The sequence below is a fragment of the Cottoperca gobio genome, unplaced genomic scaffold (genome assembly GCF_900634415.1).
Source record: "Cottoperca gobio unplaced genomic scaffold, fCotGob3.1 fCotGob3_295arrow_ctg1, whole genome shotgun sequence".
In the NCBI taxonomy this organism is placed as follows: Eukaryota; Metazoa; Chordata; class Actinopteri; order Perciformes; family Bovichtidae; genus Cottoperca; species Cottoperca gobio.
In genome coordinates this window covers 82,941-99,183 of record NW_021166904.1, presented here as the reverse complement: position 1 = coordinate 99,183, position 16,243 = coordinate 82,941, and the positions used below count along the sequence as shown (strand labels likewise).

The following is a 16,243-nucleotide window of genomic DNA, read 5'->3' as shown; positions in this document are numbered from 1 at the left end:
AACTCATAAATAACCTGTATAAACTCATTAATAATGTATAAACTCATTAATAACTGTATAAACTTATTAATATCTGTGTATAAACTCATTAATAACTGTGTGCAAACTCATTAATAACTGTATAAACTCATTAATAATGTATAAAATCATTAATAACTGTATGAACTCATTAATAACTGTGTGCAAACTCATTAATAACTGTATAAACTCATTAATAACCTGTATAGACTCATTAATAACTGTATGAACTCATTAATAACTGTGTGCAAACTCATTAATAACTGTATAAACTCATGAATAACCTGTATAAACTCATTAATAATGTATAAACTCATTAATAACTGTATAAACTCATTAATAACCTGTATAAACTCATTAATAATGTATAAACTCATTAATAATGTATAAACTCATTATTAACTATATAAACTTACTAATAACCTGTATAAACTCATAAATAACCTGTATAAACTCATTAATAATGTATAAACTCATTAATAACTGTATAAACTCATTAATAACCTATATAAACTCATTAATAACCTATATAAACTCGTTAATAACCTGTATAAACTCATTAATAACCTGTATAAACTCATTAATAACTGTATACACTCATTAATAATGTATAAACTCATGAATAATGTATAAACTCATTAATAACTGTATAAACTCATTAATAACTGTATAAACTCATTAATAATGTATAAACTCATGAATAATGTATAAACTCATTAATAAACTAGTTAATAACCTGTATAAACTCATTAATAATGTATAAACTCATTAATAACCAGTATAAACTCATTAATAACCAGTATAAACTCATTAATAACTGTACAAAATCATTAATAATGTATAAACTCATTAATAACCTGTATAAACTCATTAATAACTGTATTAACTCATTAATAACTGTATAAAATCATTAATGACCTGTATTAACTCATTAATAATGTATAAACTCATTAATAATGTATAAACTCATAACCTCTATAAACTCATTAATAATGTACAAACTCATTAATAATGTACAAACTCCTTATGTATAAACTCATTAATAATGTATAAACTCATAAATAACCTGTATAAACTCATTAATAATGTATAAACTCATTAATAACTGTATAAACCTATTAATATCTGTGTATAAACTCATTAATAACTGTGTGCAAACTCATTAATAACTGTATAAACTCATTAATAATGTATAAAATCATTAATAATTGTATGAACTCATTAATAACTGTGTGCAAACTCATTAATAACTGTATAAACTCATTAATAACCTGTATAGACTCATTAATAACTGTGTGTAAACTCATTAATAATGTATACACTCATTAATAATGTTTAAACTCAATAATGTATAAACTCATTAATAATGTATAAACTCATTAACTGTATAAACTCCTTATGTATAAACTCATTAATAATGTATAAACTCATAAATAACCTGTATAAACTCATTAATAATGTATAAACTCATTAATAACTGTATAAACTTATTAATATCTGTGTATAAACTCATTAATAATGTATAAACTCATTAATAACTGTATAAATGTATTAATATCTGTGTATAAACTCATTAATAACTGTGTGCAAACTCATTAATAACTGTATAAACTCATTAATGTATAAAATCATTAATAATTGTATGAACTCATTAATAACTGTGTGCAAACTCATTAATAACTGTATAAACTCATTAATAACCTGTATAGACTCATTAATAACTGTGTGTAAACTCATTAATAATGTATACACTCATTAATAATGTTTAAACTCAATAATAATGTATAAACTCATTAATGATGTATAAACTCAATAATAATGTAAAAACTCATTAATGATGTATAAACTCATTAATGTGTAAACTCATTAATAATGTATAAACTCATTAATAATGTATAAACTCATGAATAACTTCTATAAACTCATTAATCATGTATAAACTCATGAATAACCTCTATAAACTCATTAATCATGTATAAACTCATTAATAACCTGTATAAACTCATTAATAATGTATCAACTCATTAATAATGTATAAACTCAATAATGTATAAACTCATTAATAACTGTATAAACTCATTAATAATGTATAAACTCATTAACAATGTATAAACTCATTAATAGCCTGTATAAACTCATTAATAACTATAAACTCATTGATAATGTATAAACTCATTAATAACCTGTATAAACTAATTAATAACTGTGTGTTAACTCATTAATAACCTGTATAAACTCATTAATAATCTGTATAAACTCATTAATAACCTGTATAAACTAATTAATAACTGTGTATAAACTCATTAATAACCTGTATAAACTCATTAATAATGTATAAACTCATTAACAATGTATAAACTCATTAATAGCCTGTATAAACTCATTAATGTATAAACTCATTAATAACTATAAACTCATTGATAATGTATAAACTCATTAATAACCTGTATAAACTCATTAATAATCTGTATAAACCCATTAATAATGTATAAACTCATTAATAATGTACATGAAGCGTCCAGATTATAAAAGACGAGTCGGACAGGTTGATGTCAGTCACAATCTCTTTATAGGTTTTATCGTACAGAGCGACTACAAGCTCCCACCGCCCAACAACAACTGGCTGAAAACATCACAACTCTCCATTTCAAAGAAAAAAAAAACAGAAACATAGAAATAATATTATGTGTAACTGAAAGCTGAGTTTCTCTTTAAATCCTTTTAATCACTACACAGTTGACCTCATTTTACCTCTGTGTCTTTGGAGTAAAAAACTTTCCAGTCTATTCTGAACCCGCGTCGCTCCGACAGGAAACCAGACAGCGGTTTCGGGACTTCTTCCCCTTGAGCTCTGTCTGACAGGCTCAGCCGGCACAACACGCTTCAGGTTAGAGGTTAGCTTTACCGTTAGCTATCTGACGAAAGTTCATCGACAAACCTTAAAAACACGCGTGAAAGTAAAGAAGATGTGCGCTGGACGTAAAAACTTGTTAGAAAGACGTGTTCAAGTAATATTAAAGAAGTCACATAAAAACGTGTGCGCTGCATTAATGAGTAACAGGGTTAATGTTGGCAGCCATTGTAAACTAAATGCTTATTATTTGTCATTTTTATCCTTCAAAAGCTTTTCTTTTCATTTTTTCGGATAATTTTTAATTTGTGTCAAATGTCCTTTTTTATTCATCAGATTATATTATATATATATTTTAACAGTGACTCTACTTGAGCAGAAATCAATAAGTTTGTATTTTTAGCCAAATGTATTTCACATCAGATTTTATCTTATTATCTGATGAAAATAATTATTTTTTAAACTAGTTTTGTATATTTTGTATTTCTCGTCAAACAGATTTACACTAACGTTACATCGGTGTGACCTGCTGGTGCAGTACCGCTCCTGGCCAGTGGCGGCAGAACTGAGCGCCCCTCATGTTTTTGGATGTTTTGGTCGTCTGTTTCCACGTCAACACACCATGTCCGGGGTCAGACAGCGGCGCCCCCAGAGGTCGACTGATACTCGACCGATACTCGATGGACGATGCATTCACTGACATTCGATTTCACATAAATGATGACTTCATATATGATGTACGAAGTATCGGTCGGGCTCCGTCTTTCAGGCCCGACGGTGTCTGACAGGAAGCATTAATGGGGGGGGGTCATTTAATATTTGTATATCATTTTAAATTCCAACCCAGATGTTTTATTTACAGCAGCAGGTTTGTGTTCCTCCTGTTTAAAAATAAACTCTGTTCAACATATTTACAGAATGGAAAATATCGACATTCACGGCAACTTTAAATTACTTGTTCACTTTGAACGTGTGTGTGTGTGTGTAGTATTCATATTACAGTATTTTAAAGGAAACATCACCTTTAAAATGATCGTCTGTGTATCAGTTACTCTCCGTGTTTCCTTGAATTGTTGAAGAAAACTTTGCTTTTATCGCACGCTTCCACGGCAAACGAAGAATTAAAAGAACGTAGAAAAGTCTTGATGAATTAAAGTTCAACAGAACACTCTGGAAACATCTGTTTACTAAGTGTTTTACATGTTTGTGAAACAGCAACACGACTGATGAAGGAGACTTTTCTCTGTGATTCTCCGTTCACCGAGGAGCCGGGAGAGAAAAACTCAGTTCTGGTGAGACTTGAAGGAAAGACGGAGGAAGTGACGTGCAGAGAATTGTATTAAAGGGGAAGTTTCCTTTAACGTGTACGCTGGCGTATGTACTGACGGAGGAGAAGCCTTCTCCTCTCTCGCCCCGCGTTGTGGGGGAGAGGTGGGGGGAGACCTCAGTCCTTTGTGATGGGTGGGGCTCTCAGGTGGCGGCCTCGGCTGCGTCCCCGCCCTCCACCTGGTTGCTCGCCCCCAGCGTCTTCATCTTGGCGAGCATCTCGCTGAACGTCTCCTTCACGCTTTTCTCCAGCAGCCAGCCCTCGCTCTCACATTCCGGGTTCTCCGGGTCCTCCATCGTCTCCAGAGCCGTGGTGAGGTACTTCAACCCCGCCATGTCCGCCGACTACATACACATACACACACACACATACATACACACACACACACACACACACACACACACACACACACACTGTTAGTACATCACATCTTTAATATGGATGTTTTGTGCATTCAAGGCCAGTAGGGGGCGACAACACGTTATAGTTCTCACGTTCACGTAATTAAAGATATTGTCCACTGCCGGGCCGCGAGTTACGAGCACGCACAAACGTGTTTATGCTCAACGTGCCGTTCGTTGCAGTATTCTCCAAAACACCAGCACAAACTAAGTGTTCAGCGAAGAAGCAGGAAGTGAACGAGTTTCAGTGAAACTCAAGGTAATTAACTGCAAACTCGTGAAATATTCAAACTTTATCACCATTCAATGATTTCTGTTTTAAATGTGACGACGGTTCAACATCCTGTTTGTTTCAAAATATTTACTCAAATGGAGATCTCTAAAGAGTTTAAAAAACAAATTAGTCGTCTTTTATTTAAAATATTGAGACATTAATATTGAAAATGTATTTTACTTCTTAATTTGAGTTGTTTGTGGAGAGTTGCCTCTCTCCTCTCTCTCTGTGTGCACTCATGTCCTATAAACTGATGTTACAAACCGCAGTTTGTGTCTCTCGTCCTTGAGGTTGTCACGTGCAAAGGTTGCGTCAGGATCGTGTCTCGCGGCTGCACCTGTTTCCGTCATCCTGCAATTTCTATTATTATTAGTCATATTCTTAAAGTTGTTTTTATTATTGTTGTTGGTGACACCTGTTAGCTTTCTGACATCCTACTGGATCCATCTTCCATCATTATGTTCACGTTATCATTTTCCACCGCTCACTAAATAGTTAAATTAATGTGAGTTGCTGTTTGTTTTATAAAGTTTTGACATCAAAAGAAACAAAGATCTGACCGTTCGGACTGAAGTTGGTGGATTTGTTGTTTATTGTGTGACGGCTGCTGATTGGTGACAAACTGCAGGAAGAGAAGAAATAAGTAAATAATAATAAAAAAAGAGACCTGAGAGCAGCCGGAGCAAAGTCATTAATAATAATAACATTTATAATAATAATAATAATAATAATAATAAAGTAAAGTAAGTTCCTACACAGTGATTGAGTTCACGATGTTGTTCTTAAATCCGCCGCCGGTCGTGACGCTTCAGGTCAACCTTGTTGTTCTGACCCACATAACGAATCTCGTTTCACTCTCAGGAACTGACTCTCATCCTGATCTTCCCAGAATGCAACCTGTTGCCGTTGCAGGCAGATTAACCCCCCCAGAATAGTTCCTGATCCTCAGTGAGCCTGACCACCGCTCGGCAGCTTAACACAGCGAGAAACTTTCCTCTCGTGTTTCTGTAAAATATCTGAGACGAACTTTAAATCAATGCTTCATGTGAGCAGAAAACCCGATAGTGGACCCAAAGCACCAGAACGCTTCTATCCAATGTTCATATCTAGATTTCGATTTACGTATAGTTTGTTTTCTGGTAACTCGATAAATGAATACTCAACAAGAAATAACCACATCCTGTAGTTGTATCAATACTTGACAAATTAAAAGTATTTTCTCATTTAATTAAGAACTATTGTGCAAAATGAACAGTTTCAAGTGAAAATATAGAAAAAGAATAAATACTAAATAGGCCTAGTAAATATCGAATAAAGAGGATATATAAATATATACCATTTCTATATCTTCATATTGCTACAGCACGATCTGTGGAAAATATGCGATAACATTGTTATAAGTAGTATTATTGCGATAATAAACAGATATTAAATCTGCTAAAATACAACAAATGTCTTGCTGAATTAAACAAAAGAATGAAATTATTTCCATCATTGAACAGAACACAAAACATTTCCAGAGTAATATCGCAGTCTTTCACGAGTGTTTGTTGCATATAAAAAGATTATAAATTGTGCAGCCCTACAAAAAACATTTAACTTAGAAAAGTATTTGAAATAAGTGAATGCAAAAACTGGTGAAATATATTTTCCAAATTTTAAAAACATAATTTTTCTCCATGGAGTTGGTGTGTGCAGCCTGCTGCAGAGCTGCTCCTTCAGCGCTAATGCTAATCACTCGCTAATCAATTACACTGTTAACCTGGTGCACTTGAGGTCACTGAATTGCAATTATCTTGTTTTAAAATCAGAAGATTAAGAACAGCACTTATCCTGCGTTCACCTCCAGAAGAAAGTCCTCCGAGAACACAAACAGCAGCAAGTGAGACGCACTTTAAGTGTTCAGCTGTTAGCTCGCTGTCTGTTAGAGAGCTGCAGCTACGAGTCCGAAACCCTGACATGAGTCAGCGTTATGAGTCCTAAACCCTGACATGAGTCAGTGTCAGGAGTCCTAAACCGTGTCAGGAGTCCTAAACCCTGACATGAGTCAGCGTTGAGTCCTAAACCCTGACATGAGTCAGCGTTATGAGTCCTAAACCCTGACATGAGTCAGCGACATGAGTCCTAAACCCTGACATGAGTCAGTGTCATGAGTCCTAAACCCTGACATGAGTCCTAAACCCTGACATGAGTCAGCGACATGAGTCCTAAACCCTGACATGAGTCAGTGTCATGAGTCCTAAACCCTGACATGAGTCCTAAACCCTGACATGAGTCCTAACCCTGACATGAGTCAGCAACATGAGTCCTAAACCCTGACATGAGTCAGTGTCATGAGTCCTAAACCCTGACATGAGTCCTAAACCCTGACATGAGTCCTAAACCCTGACATGAGTCAGCAACATGAGTGCTAAACCCTGACATGAGTCAGCGTTATGAGTCCTAAACCCTGACATGAGTCAGCGTTATGAGTCCTAAACCCTGACATGAGTCAGCGACATGAGTCCTAAACCCTGACATGAGTCAGCGACATGAGTCCTAAACCCTGACATGAGTCAGCATCATGAGTCCTAAACCCTCACATGAGTCAGTGTCATGAGTCCTAAACCCTGACATGATTCAGCGTTGAGTGCTAAACCCTGACATGAGTCAGCGTTATGAGTCCTAAACCTTGACATGAGTCCTAAACTCTGACATGAGTCCTAAACCCTGACATGAGTCAGCGACATGAGTCCTAAACCCTGACATGAGTCAGTGTCATGAGTCCTAAACCCTGACATGAGTCAGCGTTATGAGTCCTAAACCCTGACATGAGTCCTAAACTCTGACATGAGTCAGCGACATGAGTCCTAAACCCTGACATGAGTCCTAAACCCTGACATGAGTCCTAAACCCTGACATGAGTCAGCGACATGAGTCCTAAACCCTGACATGAGTCAGCAACATGAGTCCTAAACCCTGACATGAGTCAGTGTCATGAGTGCTAAACCCTGACATGAGTCAGCGTTATGAGTCCTAAACCCTGACATGAGTCAGCGTTATGAGTCCTAAACCCTGACATGAGTCAGCGACATGAGTCCTAAACCCTGACATGAGTCAGCGACATGAGTCCTAAACCCTGACATGAGTCAGCATCATGAGTCCTAAACCCTCACATGAGTCAGTGTCATGAGTCCTAAACCCTGACATGATTCAGCGTTGAGTGCTAAACCCTGACATGAGTCAGCGTTATGAGTCCTAAACCTTGACATGAGTCCTAAACTCTGACATGAGTCCTAAACCCTGACATGAGTCAGCGACATGAGTCCTAAACCCTGACATGAGTCAGTGTCATGAGTCCTAAACCCTGACATGAGTCAGCGTTATGAGTCCTAAACCCTGACATGAGTCCTAAACTCTGACATGAGTCAGCGACATGAGTCCTAAACCCTGACATGAGTCCTAAACCCTGACATGAGTCCTAAACCCTGACATGAGTCAGCGACATGAGTCCTAAACCCTGACATGAGTCAGCAACATGAGTCCTAAACCCTGACATGAGTCAGCGTTATGAGTCCTAAACCCTGACATGAGTCAGCGACATGAGTCCTAAACCCTGACATGAGTCAGCGACATGAGTCCTAAACCCTGACATGAGTCAGCATCATGAGTCCTAAACCCTGACATGAGTCCTAAACTCTGACATGAGTCAGCGACATGAGTCCTAAACCCTGACATGAGTGAGCATTTTAGCACTTCCTGTTTCCTAATCTGGAAATGGGTCTTTGTTCAAGGCCTTAAATAAATGATATGGTTAACACAAGCTGAAGAGATTTTCTGGTTTTGTTCTACGATATAAATCCGTCAGTAAATCCCCCAGTGGTTTAAAAAAAAAAAAAAACATTGGCTGCTAACAAGTGTCTAAATGAGACTAAACGTCATCACGCTAACATTAGCTGCCTTTAGTTTAGTGGAGGTGAAGTGAAGTCATGTGACCTGCTGTAGTTCTTTTTTAAAGCCTCACGTTAGCTCCTTACTTCAGAAACCATCAAAGTGTTAATCTGTGGAGATTCTCCTGCTGAACAACACGTGTAAATATCGTGTTTACCACAGAGATTATTTATTTATTTTATATCTAAAAGCCAATGTTAAAATACAGTTGGATTTATGTGGAGGGAACCAGGCAGATGCTAAACAAAAAATACTTTGTCCCAAAAGAACTGAATAAAAAGGTTATTAACAGAAAATGTTTTTTGTTCAGTTTTTATAGCCGCTGTTCTTTCCCCTACCCCTTTTGTCCAATCAAATGCTTTCATCACATGATGAGGAGGTATGACAGCAGAGTGAAGGTCAAGTCATCAACAAGTTGTGGCAACACAACACAGAGAAAAGGGAAAAAACTAACAATTCTTATAAAAAGGGTTCCATAAGAGCGTGCTCATGTTTTTGATGAAGGATGAACTGAAAATATCCGTTTGCAGACTAGGGCCTGGTCCTGAGAATATTAACTGAGAATATTAACTCATCACCAAAATAAATATTTGACCCATTTTTAACAAGCCACATATCTTCAGAACATTCTGACACTAAAATGTTTGTGTCATCAACATGGAACGTTAACGTGAGTCAAACTGTGTCAACGTTTTAAGCTAATGTAAACTAACTTTTGCGAATACCTTAGCTAACTGATATTCATAATAACAAACATGCTTTGTTAACTGTGAATATCTAATGTTAACTAAATATAATATAGAGACATTAGACAACGCCCACTTAGGAGTCAGGAAGTGAAAACCATTTCATAACATTGGCGCCGCTTGTAAAGTGTCATCTTCAGTTATAGAGCGTCTTTGGAGATGATCGATCATGTCACAGCCGTTTCTCGCGGGGCCCCAAACTGAAACTGAGCAACAAGTGGAGAGCTCAAACTGATTGATGCAACTCCAGTTTCTGCTTCAAGAAATATCTTCCTGTAAAACTACAAATTTACAGCTATGTTTTTGTTCCGATGAAACAAACAAGATATAATATGTTAATTAGCTTTAATTGAGCTGGAAGGAGCCAGGCTAGCACATTCCCCCTGTTTCCAGTGTTTATGCTAAACTAAGCTAACCAGCTGCTAGCTTCATATTTACAGTATAAATGAGATGAAGAGAAGTAGTAACTAGTAAATGTTGGACTGTTCTTTTAAGGGACAGTGTGGCACAGGCTGGATGCTGATTGGCTGAAGCGTGGCGGACCCTTACCTCCAGGATGATGGTGGCGATTATGAGCATGCCGATGCTGTTCATCATGTTGCTGAAGTAGGAGAAGAGGGCCTCGCGGCAGCCCCGGGTCCAGATGTTGAGCTCCTCGATGCGGTGGTCGTAGTCGTAGTGGGCCGAGTTATTGGTCAGGTGGTGCTGGATGCAAGGCCGGGGGGAGCCGGGGTTACAGCAGCTGAAGGGGACGCTGTCCATCAGGTACTTCCCCTCCACGTTACTGAGGACACGACTGTAGGACAAAGACAGAGTTACTGTTAGGCTGCAGGAAGGCCGGACACAGTGTCGGCTGAAGTCATCTAGCGTCTCTTTGTAGTCGCTTTTTGTGTCTTTGTAGTCATTTTGTGTCTCTTTGTAGTCATGTTGTGTCTCTGTAGTCATTTTGTGTCTCTTTGTAGTCATCTTGTGTCGCTTTGTAGTCGTTTTGTAGTCCTGTTGTGTCTCTTTGTAGTCATTTTGTCTCTTTGTATTCATTTTGTGTTTCTTTGTAGTCATTTTGTGTCTTTGTGGTCATTTTGTGTCTCTTTGTAGTCATGTTGTGTCTTTGTAGTCATTTTGTGTCTCTTTGTAGTCATTTTGTGTCTCTTTGTAGTCGTTTTGTGTCTCTTTGTAGTCATTTTGTCTCTTTGTAGTCATTTTGTGTCTCTTTGTAGTCGTTTTGTGTCTCTTTGTAGTCATGTTGTGTCGCTTTGTAGTCATTTTGTGTGTCTTTGTAGTCGTTTTGTGTCTCTTAGTCATTTTGTGTCTCTTTGTAGTCATTTAGTGTCTCTTTGTAGTCGTTTTGTAGTCATTTTGTGTCTCTTTGTAGTCATTTTGTGTGTCTTTGTAGTCATTTTGTGTCTCTTTGTAGTCCTGTTGTGTCTCTTTGTAGTCCTGTTGTGTCTCTTTGTAGTCATTTTGTGTCTTTGTGGTCATGTTGTGTCTTGTGTCTCTTTGTAGTCATTTTGTGTGTCTTTGTAGTCATGTTGTGTCTTTGTAGTCATTTTGTGTCTCTTTGTAGTCATTTTGTGTCTCTTTGTAGTCATTTTGTGTCTCTTTGTAGTCGTTTTGTGTCTCTTTGTAGTCATTTTGTCTCTTTGTAGTCATTTTGTGTCTCTTTGTAGTCGTTTTGTGTCTCTTTGTAGTCATGTTGTGTCGCTTTGTAGTCATTTTGTGTGTCTTTGTAGTCGTTTTGTGTCTCTTAGTCATTTTGTGTCTCTTTGTAGTCATTTAGTGTCTCTTTGTAGTCGTTTTGTAGTCATTTTGTGTCTCTTTGTAGTCATTTTGTGTGTCTTTGTAGTCATTTTGTGTCTCTTTGTAGTCCTGTTGTGTCTCTTTGTAGTCCTGTTGTGTCTCTTTGTAGTCATTTTGTGTCTTTGTGGTCATGTTGTGTCTTGTGTCTCTTTGTAGTCATTTTGTGTGTCTTTGTAGTCATGTTGTGTCTTTGTAGTCATTTTGTGTCTCTTTGTAGTCATTTTGTGTCTCTTTGTAGTCATTTTGTGTCTTTGTGGTCATGTTGTGTCTTGTGTCTCTTTGTAGTCATGTTGTGTCTTTGTAGTCATTTTGTGTCTCTTTGTAGTCATGTTGTGTCTCTTTGTAGTCATTTTGTGTCTCTTTGTAGTCATCTTGTGTCTCTTTGTAGTCCTGTTGTGTCTCTTTGTAGTCATTTTGTGTCTTTGCAGTCATGTTGTGTCTTTGTGGTCATTTTGTGTCTCTTTGTAGTCATGTTGTGTCTTTGTAGTCATTTTGTGTCTCTTTGTAGTCGTTTTGTGTCTCTTTGTAGTCATTTTGTCTCTTTGTGGTCATTTTGTGTCTTTGTGGTCATTTTGTGTCTCTTTGTAGTCATGTGTCTTTGTAGTCATTTTGTGTCTCTTTGTAGTCGTTTTGTGTCTCTTTGTAGTCATGTTGTGTCTTTGTAGTCATTTTGTCTCTTTGTAGTCGTTTTGTGTCTCTTTGTAGTCATTTTGTCTCTTTGTGGTCATTTTGTGTCTTTGTGGTCATTTTGTGTCTCTTTGTAGTCATGTGTCTTTGTAGTCATTTTGTGTCTCTTTGTAGTCGTTTTGTGTCTCTTTGTAGTCATTTTGTCTCTTTGTAGTCATTTTGTGTCTCTTTGTAGTCATGTGTCTTTGTAGTCATTTTGTGTCTCTTTGTAGTCGTTTTGTGTCTCTTTGTAGTCATTTTGTCTCTTTGTAGTCATTTTGTGTCTCTTTGTAGTCATTTTGTGTCTCTTTGTAGTCATCTTGTGTCTCTTTGTAGTCCTGTTGTGTCTCTTTGTAGTCATTTTGTGTCTTTGCAGTCATGTTGTGTCTTTGTGGTCATTTTGTGTCTCTTTGTAGTCATGTTGTGTCTTTGTAGTCATTTTGTGTCTCTTTGTAGTCGTTTTGTGTCTCTTTGTAGTCATTTTGTCTCTTTGTGGTCATTTTGTGTCTTTGTGGTCATTTTGTGTCTCTTTGTAGTCATGTGTCTTTGTAGTCATTTTGTGTCTCTTCGTAGTCGTTTTGTGTCTCTTTGTAGTCATGTTGTGTCTTTGTAGTCATTTTGTGTCTCTTTGTAGTCGTTTTGTGTCTCTTTGTAGTCATTTTGTCTCTTTGTGGTCATTTTGTGTCTTTGTGGTCATTTTGTGTCTCTTTGTAGTCATGTGTCTTTGTAGTCATTTTGTGTCTCTTTGTAGTCGTTTTGTGTCTCTTTGTAGTCATTTTGTCTCTTTGTAGTCATTTTGTGTCTCTTTCTAGTCATTTTGTGTCTCTTTGTAGTCATTTTGTAGTCGTTTTGTGTCTCTTTGTAGTCATTTTGTCTCTTTGTAGTCATTTTGTGTCTCTTTGTAGTCATTTTGTGTCTCTTTGTAGTCATTTTGTAGTCGTTTTGTGTCTCTTTGTAGTCATTTTGTCTCTTTGTAGTCATTTTGTGTCTCTTTGTAGTCATTTTGTGTCTCTTAGTAGTCATGTTGTGTGTCTTTGTAGTCATTTTGTGTCTCTTTGTAGTCATTTTGTGTGTCTTTGTAGTCACTTTGGGTCTCTTTGTGGTCGTTTTTTGTCTCTTTGTAGTCATGTTGTGTCTTGTGTCTTTTTGTAGTCATTTTGTGTGTCTTTGTAGTCATGTTGTGTCTCTTTGTAGTCATTAAATGTACTTTCCAACAAGAAATGTGAACAGGCTCCGTTTATTGTGAAGGTTTACAATAAACATCTGATATTTTGACCCCTTGACCTTTCCTTTCCCTCCACCATCAGGACAAAGATTAAACTTATTGAATGTCAGAGGAAAGTCTCAGTTACAGCAACGAATTGGCAAAATCAGTTCATATCAATCCAACCACCGTAATCAGTGAATCAGCTCATGGGGGGGCTGAATTAATTCAGCACAAATCTTTCAACCAAAGTTTTTGGTGAACGTAAATTTGTTCCCTCAGTTAAACAGGTTTTAACAACATTACAGACTTCAGGGAATGTTCTGCTGATGAAACAGAACAATACACCACAGTATCTTCAGCATACAGTGATACAATGCTTTGATAGTTTGTTTACATGGACAACAGTAAAAGTCCAGGTATAGCGCCCTGAGGCACACCCTTAAATACGAGGAGGAGGAAGACCAGTTGATAGTCAGACTGAAAGTCTATTCTTCAGCCACAATAACAACAGACAACATCCTGGTGATTTGTTCTTTCAGTGGAGTTAAACATGTCAACTTTGTCCTGATGGTGGCGCTACACCAAATATTCTGGGGACATTAAAACAAAAGGGTTCCTCATTAGGACATTATAACCACAAGATCTGCTTATTACACACAGCATTGTGCAGCAGGGCTCCTCCACCTCAGTTAAATAGCACTAAATTTAAATTCAATTCAATTATGCGGTGTTTAACTAGCAAAGTGGAGTTGGACACGCCCTAAATGCTCTTGCAGTTGCCAGGAACATGCAGTTGACATGTTGACACGACAGTGGCTGACAGGAGGTTAAAATAGGATGATGGGAAATAATCTCATAAAGAGAGAGTAATATCTCAAGTGCATTAACACAGAAACACGGATCTAAAATATGGTCGTCGGTACACTACGTAACGGTCGTTACACTACGTAACAGTCGTCGTTACACTACGTAACGGTCGTCGTTACACTACGTAACGTCGTTACACTACGTAGTGTTACACTGCCGCGTTGAAGATGCTGTCACACTCCGTCCCTATCTGCAGTGGGGAAACGAAATACAGGAAAACCTGGTACCAAAAGTTGAGCCGTGCCGTACCCAGCGGTGGAAACACGGCATTAGTGTGTTTGCAATGATCACATGTTGTCAGGTTCTGGTGAGAGATTCGAGCAGTCCCTCAGTCGACTGGTTTGGTTTAACCTTGTCATGTTAGTAGGATCGTAAACTGCAGCGAGGTGGAAATCAGATCCCAACAGATTATAGACTTAGAGAGAAGCCGGTTCATTGACCTCCTGCATGGTAACTTTTACCTCCTTAAGTCCTTATTTATCCTCCACTGACCCCTTTTAACAAATCTCTGAAAGTTAAAAGTGTGAAGTGTTGGAGATCTGAATCAGGCTTAGAGATGAGACACAGATGAGTTCAGAGAAACTGCAGATTAAAGTGATATTTCTTGGAAAGAGCTGAAACATAAACCCACTCCCGATGGTGAAGATGTTTTAGCTCAGAGACAACATGTCTCTGTAGACAAAGTGAGGAGTCATTATTGTGACTAACGATTATTTTCATTATCGATTAATCGTTTGGTGAATAAAACATCAGAAAATATCTCTCTGCTTCTCAGAGTTAAGGTGTTGTCTTTATTTTCTGCCCTTGAACTAGAGCTGTGCCTGACAGTGTACTCACTCTTTGACCAGGTCGTTGCTCATGTCCAGGTAGCGGTTGCTGATCCACTGCACCTCGAACCAGTCCCTGAAGTTGTTGTTGCCGCAGCAGCGAAACTCGATCTGCGTCATGTCCAGCGTCCTCTTCATGAAGCAGCGCCCTGGCGTGTCCGTGTCCTTGTAGAACTTGATGCTGTTTTTCAGGCCCTCGGCCAGCGTTAGGTACACGGCAAACTGCATGAGGAAGCAGAGCAACACCGTCAGCAGCATCAGCGCGTTGAAGCCGCAGCACAGCAACAGGTACGGCTTCAGCATCGGCTTCCACTTGGCAAACTTGACGGGGTCCAGAGAGTCGTGGCACACCTTCCCTCCGAAGGCGCTGACTCCGCAGGCCAATAGGCCCACCAGGATCAGCAGGTTGGGCACTAAATGGCTCTCGTTGTTGTCCATCATCTCACTCCTCTTCCGCAGCTCGATCTTGAAGAAGATGCCGAGGCTGAAGATGAGGATCCCCACGATGACCGAGAGCCAGTAGATCATCCACAGACCCTGAGCCAGTTTCACCCGCTTCTGCAAGTTGAACTTCACCGGCATGAACGGCATTTTAAGCTCGTAGTGAGATCCAAAAACAACTGAAATCAACGATCACTGAACGTCAGGTTTAATAAGAAAACTGTTTCCTCCAAGGAGCCGTTTGAGAAGTTTCACAGTTTTAATCCAATCCAGGCCAAACTCGTGGTTTCATTCCCATAATGCTGAGCTGTAGGTCAGCACAGTCCATACTGCTGGGGGGGCATCAGGGTCTGCCATCACGTCACAACCAAATATTCACATAAAACCCGTCAGATCGGTGGTGGGCTCCTCCACTCTGAGATTTTCCTGCAGAAGAAAGCTGCGAGTGTGAACGAGCCGCGCTCGTCATCTGCAGCTCCGATCATCTGATCCCATTAACGCAGATCAGCCTCTAATCCGGAGATTTACGGCTAATTGGTTTGATGTTAAGAAGCAACTTCCTCCTCTGGGCTCAGAGTTTACTGAGCAGCGCTGCTTCACCAAACTATCGGAGCCAAAATGGCGCTGTTTGGAACCGAACATGTAATAAAACCCAATAATGTAATAAAGTGTCCAGACTGAAGACTTTCATGACCCTAACCCTGTTCAAGTGGATAGTCTCCAAAGTGCAGCTCCAACAATGTGAGAATGTCCTGAAAATGTTTCGTGTTTGACAAATGATGTAAAACCTTTCAGGTTTATTTGTTTTTAATCTCATGTATCGGCTCTTCTGCAGGATTCCTCGTTTCTTATCGATGGACATTTTACTTTGAGGAATCTTTACCTGAAAAT

The 16,243-nt window shown here is 38.2% G+C and overlaps 1 protein-coding gene across 1 annotated transcript; it reads right to left on the bottom strand.

The window, feature by feature from the left end:
- Positions 1–4,339: 4,339 nt before the first annotated feature.
- On the bottom strand, positions 4,340–15,502 carry prph2b (peripherin 2b (retinal degeneration, slow)). The gene is made up of 3 exons (XM_029427172.1): positions 14,922–15,502; positions 10,097–10,343; positions 4,340–4,540 (listed from the first exon to the last, which is right to left on the bottom strand). Exons 1-3 carry the CDS (start codon positions 15,500–15,502, stop codon positions 4,340–4,342), a joined length of 1,029 nt encoding a protein of 342 aa, XP_029283032.1.
- Between the last annotated feature and the right edge of the window lie 741 nt (positions 15,503–16,243).